Raw genomic sequence first — 9,233 nt, forward strand, 5'->3', positions numbered from 1 at the left:
TCCTTTGTTGTGAAGGTCATAATTGTAACAATATTAATGAGAGCCAGAGAAGCACTTGAACTAAGAAAATCACGTCAATAATGACTATTGAATGTGTAATCAATTTATGCAAGATTATTTTTATTTAATAATAGTTTTGAATTGTGTTAAATATACTTAAAGAAATTTCTATTCTGGAGTATATTTAAACTAAATAATTAATTAAAATTTTAACCAAAACAAATTAATTGTTATATTTGTGTAAATATTATTATTACTCCATACACAAACGACAAAGCATAGATAAATACACAGCCAACCATCCAACTGTCCATAAAGAACAAACACATAATTGCAAGTCTTCTTTATAAAGTGCTATGAAACAAATCATCTGGTCACTAAGTTCCATAATGCATTGGAAGTGTCAGCCTACTAAGATGCTAAATCGGTGGAATTTTGCATCACCAAGTTATCTTTTCAATTAAAATAGTAATAAAAATACTAAAATCTTGACACTGAATAAACAATTCATATTACGGAAAAGAATATTTATTCTAATTTCCAATATTTAGTTACATGGTGTATTATTATAGGAATCATTCTTGCTGTTAGATATTATAACTTTAACAGAAATTGATCTATTTAGAATTAGATAAGAACGGGCCTATTGTGGAAGCTTATCAAATGTTAACAAAAGTTTAAGTAAAAAACTTCTCATTTTAAACATTATTCCACGATAAGGTCAAGTTAATTTCTCGGCTAATAAAAAACACTAGAAGAATGACATGCAAGCATAAACCACACATTTAACTCATGTAATGAATGTATTTTTCTATTTTTTATTGATAGAAATTAAATTTTATGTGCTTGAAGTTTATAATAACTCTTGCATATATATCACTTAACTAATTGAGTAAGATTCTTTTATAATTATTTTAGTTTAGTCATAATTACACAGTTTATCATTTAACTTTTATTATTTTATAAATTTAACTAATGTTGGTGTGTCAATAAAAAGTTACAAATTTATACTAAAGGATGTTTTGCAACCAACAACACAGTAAAATTGCAAAATTGAAAATATAAATGATAAAATTTGCAAAACAAAAACATAAATAGTAAAATTTGCAAAATAATGATAATTAAATGGTAAAATGTGGAATTAAGCCTTTAACTTTTTTAAATAGAGCCTTTAATTTATTTTAATACATACGAATATGTTATAGAAATAATTAAATATCAAAATATTGATATTTGATAATACAAAGGCTTATTAAACGAATGAACTTGAAGAGTCAACATAATCATTGCATTAATAAAATTGTCATATTTTTTTCTTTAAGTAAAAGATCATATGTATTTTTTAATTCATTACATAAAAAATTAATTTTATTCACAATATGTGATTATTACTGACTAAAAAAAATTATATACAATAAAAATCAAATACAAATTATCCCGTTGAATAAGATTATTTTCCTTTTATGTGAATACAACTGCACCTTATATTATGCGCCAACCCTATGAATTTAAATGTTCATAAGTTTGATTCTTACGTAAGCTAACTAATTACATTTTGAGAAAAATACATGTAAAGGCCCTAATCCCAACATAGATTAATCAAGATGCATGTAAACTGGTTTGGGTATTATACTAATTGGGTATTTATTTTTTTTACGGCTACTGATTGGGTATTAGCTATTACAAAATGGTATAAATATTAAGGTTTAAATCAAATTTTATATTAGAGCTAGTTTAGCTCTGCATAATATAGTTAAAAATTTATGAAAGCAAAAAATAATTTACTCAAACTTTTATCCAAATATACACATATATTCTGTGTTAGGGGCTTTTGTCATTACCTACTTATCACTATTTGACTTTTTGTTAAAAAAAATCCCTATGAATCTTACAGTGAACTAAGAAATTCATTGTCATTATTCTTAAAAAAATCAATTAGAAAAACATTTAATTAGCAAAATTTCTTTATCTTTTTTACTGTTTTCTTCGTCCAAATAAGAAAATAAGTCAAACCACAAAAAGTTAAAGCTCTTTATTTGCTGGTTTTTCAAACCAATGGGTTAAGTCAACACTGACCTCATACCCCTTTGTAATTTTTTCAACACGTGCTATTATTAACTACAATACAATTTCAAACAAAAACTTGTATTCACTGAATTTTATGACACCGGTGCCAATCTACATCACTAGTTTTCAACTCGACAAGTTCCTCCAATAACACGGAAAAGCAGGTTTTCTGGCATGAAAAATTGAACATCTGAAAGGGTAAAACCAAAACTAGCCACTCACAAAATCGAGTAAACCCCTTTTATTATTCTTAACATTGTTATTGGCAATGAATTTAGGTAAAGTTTAATCCTTTTTTTAAAAATAGAAATCTTTAAATAAAACATTTTTTAAGAGAAAAAAATCATGCACTAATCATGTATAATAAATAAATTAATTTTATAATGATTATCTTAAAAATCATATTAATAATCATTTGTAATTAAATAATAATATAAAATTATTTTACTTTAATACGTGACTAATAAATTCATTCTTCAAAGGGTAAAGCCTATTTCTTAAAAGATCATTTAGAATAAGTTCATTTTTATAAAGTAAATTAAAAAAGTTGGATAAAAATTTGTTTATGAAGTGACTCACACTCTCTTTCTCCTCTCACTTTGTGCTCTCCACAAACATTTTTTTAAAATTTTTTATTACGAGCTTTAATTTTAAATTAACTCCAAACAAAAAAAAATTAAGACAACCCTTAATCCTTGAATTCTCATTCATTTTATTCTTTTCTACTTCAAGTAATATTTTATGAAGTCAAAATTAAGAACCTTATCAAATTAGAGACTAAAATGAGCAATAACTATAATAATTTAAGGGAGACAAATTAAATTCACACAATAAAAACACTTGTGTATGTATTATGTTCAGCCGCCTTGACCAGGTTATGACTTCTTATGAGATGGCCTTTTCACTATCCATGACAAGACATGTTCAATGGTGGTGAACAATGAAAACGCCAATGACTCAGCAATAAAAGATGTTAGCAATGATGTGGCCCCACCACACACAAGCTCAACACGCAATCCAAAAGGAATTATTCAAACTAGGCATAAACCAAACAACTGTAATGGGGTCCATTTTCACATGGGAAAGGATAAGCATAAGAAAGGGACACAATAATGGACAAAACAAAATCATTCATCTATCCAACAACAATTTTATTTTTTAACCTCTTAACTAAAATTTAGAAGAGAACTTCATCAAATCTTATTTATGTCACAGTCTTACATAAGAGTAATAATATTTAAGTAACAACAAGATGGCTACACTGATATAGAAACACACAATCACAATTCACAAAGCTACATATAATGGGTAACATGCAAGTTTTTATTATATATTATTATTATTATGTATATAACACATACTAGACCTGCCAAGCTTAAAATATTATTTAGTTCTACTGGGCCTACAGGATTACATGTGAAGAAAATTGCAGTGAAACCCTTTTTCGGCCAAAGGAACTTCACATGATTAGGGGGGTGCCAACCCTTTTAGAAGGAAAATAAAAGAGTCCATGATAGATGAAGATGATGAGGAGGTTTCAAGCTTTAAGCTGTCATTTTCACTGGTACCAAATAGAGATATCAGGCTGTTTCTGAAGAGCATCCATCCCTACTACTCCTCCTTGCATATCCTCCTTGAAATCAAAGGATGCCAAATCACAAGGGGAACCAAACATCAAATGGAAGTTGTTGTTGTTGTGATTGGTCTCAAAGGGTGGTGCATTCAAAGCTTTGAACCGGTCAAATTGACCTTCCTCCCTTGCAAACATGTGATGATTGTTGTTGGACATGTTGGCTTCTTCAAAGAAGTTTCCTTCCATACTGATTCCTTGACTGCGAAAGAAGTTGTCATGTTGCTGCTGAATGCCTGGCTGAGGAAGGTTTGGATTTTCTGCAGATACATGGTTACTGGAACTTAGATTTTTGTTGCTTTGAACATTTGTATCATAGATTGACATAAGGTCAGTGATCATTTTCTTGCCATCTTCTGGAACTCCGAGTCCGGTTAGATCAATAACAGATGGAACCAAGTTAACAACAGACGGAGTAGTAGTAGGTTTTGGTTGAACAAAGGACTGTTGGGGGAATATGACCGGCTTTGCCTCATTAACATGAAAATTTGAACCTCCATAATCTGTTGAAGCACTGCCTCTATAAGGACAACTCAATCGATGGTTGTCCCTAGAATTTCTGTCAGCAAAACCATGGTGAATTTCACTGTAAGGGCACTGAGGTTGTTCGCATGTGTAAATTTTCTGATCCATTATCATGTTGAAGTCACCAGAGATCTTCCTCTTCCGAATGAAATCCAAATTTGTAACAGCCTCTCCCTTGATTGGGAAAGAAGGCAGTCTTCCCATCATTCTGTCCATCCCAAGATTCGGTGCATGAAGATTCTCAGGTTTGCGATCTTCGACGTCAAAGTTTGGCTCATCGTCACCCCCTTCAACATCATACTCATTGCAATCATTGATTACCATAGATCCACTACCTCCAGAAGAGGCTGCTAATGGAGGGCAATAATCCGGGTAAAGCTCACGCGCCAAGGCCTCCTCTTGATTGATTATTGCAAGCCAGGTTGCACTTTCCTTGGCTGTCATCTTATCTTGAAGGCATTTGGATTGCCTCACGAGCTTGCGAATTTTTGCGATATCAGGAGACATGTGCTTGATAACTGCAGTCAGAACACCAACTTTCCATGCCTTCTTCAGGTCATGAGGTTTCTTGTAAGGTGGAGGACCTTGATCTTTAGGCAAACCTATTTGGGGCCACCACTCTTCATTACCATTAGGCCACCATGGTGGAGGAACGCCCTTCTCCAATGGATAACGCCTCTGAGGAGGATCACAGTGCTGCATGAGTGCTGACAAGAGAGAACCCAAGGTTGTGTCTTGCAGCTCTTGCAAGGTGTGTGGTGTTGGACCGATCGGATTGCATCCATCATTCTTCCCCGGAATAGCGTTATCAGCTTGATACTTGGTTATGGCAGCAGGACCATTTCGATCAAACCGGACTTTGTCCTTCCACCATTCACGAAGATTATCAGATGCTCCAGTCACTGGCTTTCCCTTCTCTGGAATAATGCCATAGACAAAACCTTGGGCCTTACAAACCTCCATCATCTTCAGCATGTACTTCAAGATTCCATCTTGAGCCCTTGACATCTTTTTCCTCCTTGCTTGTTCTTGGGACTGCCTCTGCTTCACAGCATCAATTCCTTCCTTAGGTTTACTTTGCTCCTTCAATCGCTTCAGACGCATTTTGTCCCTCCACATCCTCCTCTCGAGCTCGTCTACATCAATTTCTTCATCACTATAATCATCCTCAACTATCACCTCTGGCTCAGTTTGCCGGGTGGTAATGTCCCCTTCTCCAAGGGGAGCAGAAAACATATCCAAATCCCCACAAAAACCCATATCTTCAAACATCATCATCGTTTGATTCCCAGAAAGTTATGGATTTGACCTGATGATGCAACTAGCAGGCTAGGTTTCAAACTTAACCCTTTAGCACTGTACACCTATTCAAGTGAACAAATTAGCTTTTCACCTGCAAGAAGCAATAAATCAAAGAACAATTAACACGGTTCAAAAATAAAATAAAAATACTTTGTCAGATAACGATAATCTTTAGATCAGAAAGTTTCAAAAATAGAAACTTCTACCATTCACATCCAGCAACAACAATATAAGCTAAAAACATCAATAAAAAGTGTCTCAAACTGGTAAATCAACACAAGAACAAACTTTAAAATTTCAATTACAAGGACAAATCACCACAAACTACTAGATCAGATATGTACAGGTCAAACCCACCCACGAATCAAACATGAAAACAGAAGTAACATAAGCACAAACTCGATGATGATTCAAAAAGATTTGCTTTATCAATCCTTCATGGAAATGTTGCAGCTTTCAGATAGACAAAAACGAAATAAGAAAACACAGAAACATTAGATAAATTGATAATAAGAAATTACCAAGCTAATTGATGAAACACACAAACACACGACAACCACCACCACACACACACACACAACATCACCAAGCAAAAAAAGAAACATTTTTATAAACATGGACAAAAAAAGAAAGAAACTTCACAATCACAAATCAAAAGGGTAATAGAAAAAGCCCAACCCAAATCACAAAACAACACAGACCCATGAATCAGATTGACGAAGCATATAAGCAAAAAGGAGTTGAACAGTGAAAAGGGTAATCCAAAAGAAGAAATGGGAAAACAGAATTTTATAAATATGGACAATAAAAGGAAGAAACTTCACAAACACAAATCAAAAGGGTAATAGAAAAAGCACAACCCAAATCAAAAAATAACACATACCCATGAATAATCAGATTGACGAAGCAGATAGCAAGAAGGAGTCGAACAGTGAAAAGGGTGATCCAAAAGAAGAAACGGATAGAACCTTGCCAGAAGATACAGAAATGGGTCACAGTGGTGGCCACAAGTCAAAAACATAAGAAGATGAAGAAGGGTGGTGTTGTGTTAGGACTTTCAGCAGGAACTAATGGAAGAAGAAGAAGAAACAGAGAAAAGGTGGGAAGAAAGAAAGCGAGAAGGAGAAAAGGGACAGAGAGTTGAAGATTATCCTGATTTTATTACTTTCAGAAAGTGGGGACAATCCAATCCTAGGTGAATGTGAGGAAGGTGGTGAGTTATTGGTGGGTTAAACCACAGTTTCAGGAAGATTAATTAATTAATAAATAAATAAAAATGAAGAGATTCTCACGAGTTTCATTGACCTTCTTCGGATTCCAGTCATAAATGAACTGCTCAAGCTTAAACAAAATTATTTAGTTAAGTTACTTTAGTTTTTTCATTCACCAAAACAAAAAAAAAAAGTTACTTTTTATTATTAAGACTGGCTTTAGTATCTGTATTTTGAAAATGATGATTTTGGTTTGGGGTTAAATATATTTTTTATTTCTTTAATTTAACTTTTTTTTTTGTACATGTAAATTTGTATTTTTTTTTCATTTTAGTTCTTTTGTAAAATATATTTATTCTTTTTAAAATTTTAATATGATTTAAATAATATTTTTTTATTGTTTAAAGTGTCATTTAATATTTTAAGGATAATAAATATATTTTATAAGAATTAAAATAATTTTTTATAGGGATGAAAATAAAAAAACATTAAGTTACTGGAAAATATATATTTAAGTTTTTTTTTATTTTTATTATTTTATATTGGAAATTTTTTAGTTTTTTTCTATTTTTTGACTCATTTTATTTTTTAGTTTAGCTCTCAAAATTTTATATTGAGCGACGGAATTTGATTATTATATAAAAATGCATAAGGATAAGAATAATTGTTTTCAAAGTATAAGAGTTAAAATTAATTTTGATAAAAAAGAAAGGAATTGACGGAGATTAAACATAATTTACCTTTTTTTATTAAAATTTAGTATAGTTATAATTTTTGGACTTATTCAATTCAAAATAACTTGATACATGAAAACAACTCATTATTAATTGAAAAATGGAGGGACGTTTATAACATGGGTGAAGTCAAGGTTATCAAACTCGCGATTCTACATAGAATCGTGGAGGCTTCGTAAACTCGACTCGTTGAATCGAATCGTAGAATTGTAAGAGTTTACTCAAATAAAAGAATATATTAATATTCTTTTATATAAAATCATAAGTAAATATTTCAACCCTAAAATAAATAAAAATAATAAACCTTAACAATAATTCAATAAACTAACATAGTTCACAATCCACACTCAATTTAACATAAATTCACACTCAATTTAACATAAATTCATACAATACAAAACATAAGTTCTTAAATAAATTCACACTCAATTTAACATAAATTCACACTCAATTTAACATAAATTCATACAATACAAAACATAAGTTCTTAAAATAAAAACACTTAAAAAAATAATTCAAATGTCCATCAATCATCTAATAAAATCATCTCCAATATCATCACCACCACCATCATTTTCATCTCCATCATTTTCTAGCTCTTCCTCAGTTGAAAAATCATCTTCAACATTGTCATTCAATACCAAATTGTCAATATCAAATGCAACCAAAGTTGGATCAGTTAAACTTCCTCCAACCAAATCAACATTACTTCCGCTACCACTTTCTCCTAAAGGTTGCTCTTGCTCAACTTGAAAATTGTCTTCATCAAATATATCATCTCCCTCTTGTGTTATCCACTCATCATCAGATTCCATATCTTCAAATGGAAGAGCAACTGTTTTTCTTGTTTGTCTACTTTTGAGCTTCAAGTTGTACATGACATAAACTAAGTCATTCATTTTCTTTTGATGCAAACGATTTCTCCTTTTTGTATGAACCTATAAATAATAAAAAGTCAAAGTTTATAACTTAACTAGAGTCTAGAGTGTAAACTAAACAAAAACAAATATTAATAAACACAAATAAAGTCATGAAGTTCAATTACCATTTCAAATGAGCTCCAATTACGCTCACATCCAGAAGAACTGCAAGTTAAGCTCAAAACACGAATAGCAAACCACTTTAATTCTGGACATCCATCCCCGAACATTTCCCACCATTCTACAGGTGGCATAGTCTTCCTAGAGTTTATTGCATTCTCCATAGAAAAAAGACCTTTGGCAAAATGAAATTCAAGAAGCTGCCCATTAATTTTGTTCCTTACCCCAACATCCTTTACCAATCTCATCATACAAATAAATAATCCTTCTTTCACTTCTCCATTATCTTTTTTAAAATCATCTTCAAAATGCAATTGAGGATTAAGATAATATGCAGCTGCATGCAAAGGCCTATAAAGTTGGTTCTCCCACCTCTTATCAATAATTTCCCAAACAGGTTCATAATTACACAGATAAATAAAATAAAATAAATTTAGAATTAGGCATAGTCACATAGATAAATAAAGTAAACTATATTTTTAATTCAAAAAACTTACTTTTTCTTCACATTATTGAAGTTACTTTTAATCCTTTCCTTTGCACAATCCATCTCAACATATATGAAACCCATGGCAGGTTGTTGATCAGAATCCACCAATCGAAGGACTACCATAAGAGGGGCAGCAGCTTTGAGGCATATGGATACATTCTTCCAAAATCTATTATCCAAAACTGAATCTTCTACTTTTCTCCCCTCCTGTGAAGTTCCAAACTTACTTTTTTT

The 9,233-nt window shown here is 31.5% G+C and overlaps 1 protein-coding gene across 1 annotated transcript; it reads right to left on the reverse strand.

Annotated features, from left to right (window-relative positions):
* Positions 1-3,243: 3,243 nt before the first annotated feature.
* Positions 3,244-6,746, reverse strand: LOC114403701 (protein ETHYLENE INSENSITIVE 3-like). The gene is made up of 2 exons (XM_028366814.1): positions 6,408-6,746; positions 3,244-5,615 (listed from the first exon to the last, which is right to left on the reverse strand). The coding sequence occupies exon 2, from the start codon at positions 5,498-5,500 to the stop codon at positions 3,626-3,628; it is 1,875 nt and encodes a 624-aa protein (XP_028222615.1). The 5' UTR covers positions 5,501-5,615; positions 6,408-6,746; the 3' UTR covers positions 3,244-3,625.
* Positions 6,747-9,233: the final 2,487 nt, after the last annotated feature.

The sequence above is a fragment of the Glycine soja genome, chromosome 20, assembly GCF_004193775.1.
Source record: "Glycine soja cultivar W05 chromosome 20, ASM419377v2, whole genome shotgun sequence".
Taxonomy (NCBI): Eukaryota; Viridiplantae; Streptophyta; class Magnoliopsida; order Fabales; family Fabaceae; genus Glycine; species Glycine soja.

Coding starts and splice junctions, on each gene's coding strand:
- LOC114403701 (XM_028366814.1), bottom strand. CDS start 5,500: ATGATGATGTTTGAAGATATGGGTTTTTGTGGGGATTTGGATATGTTT.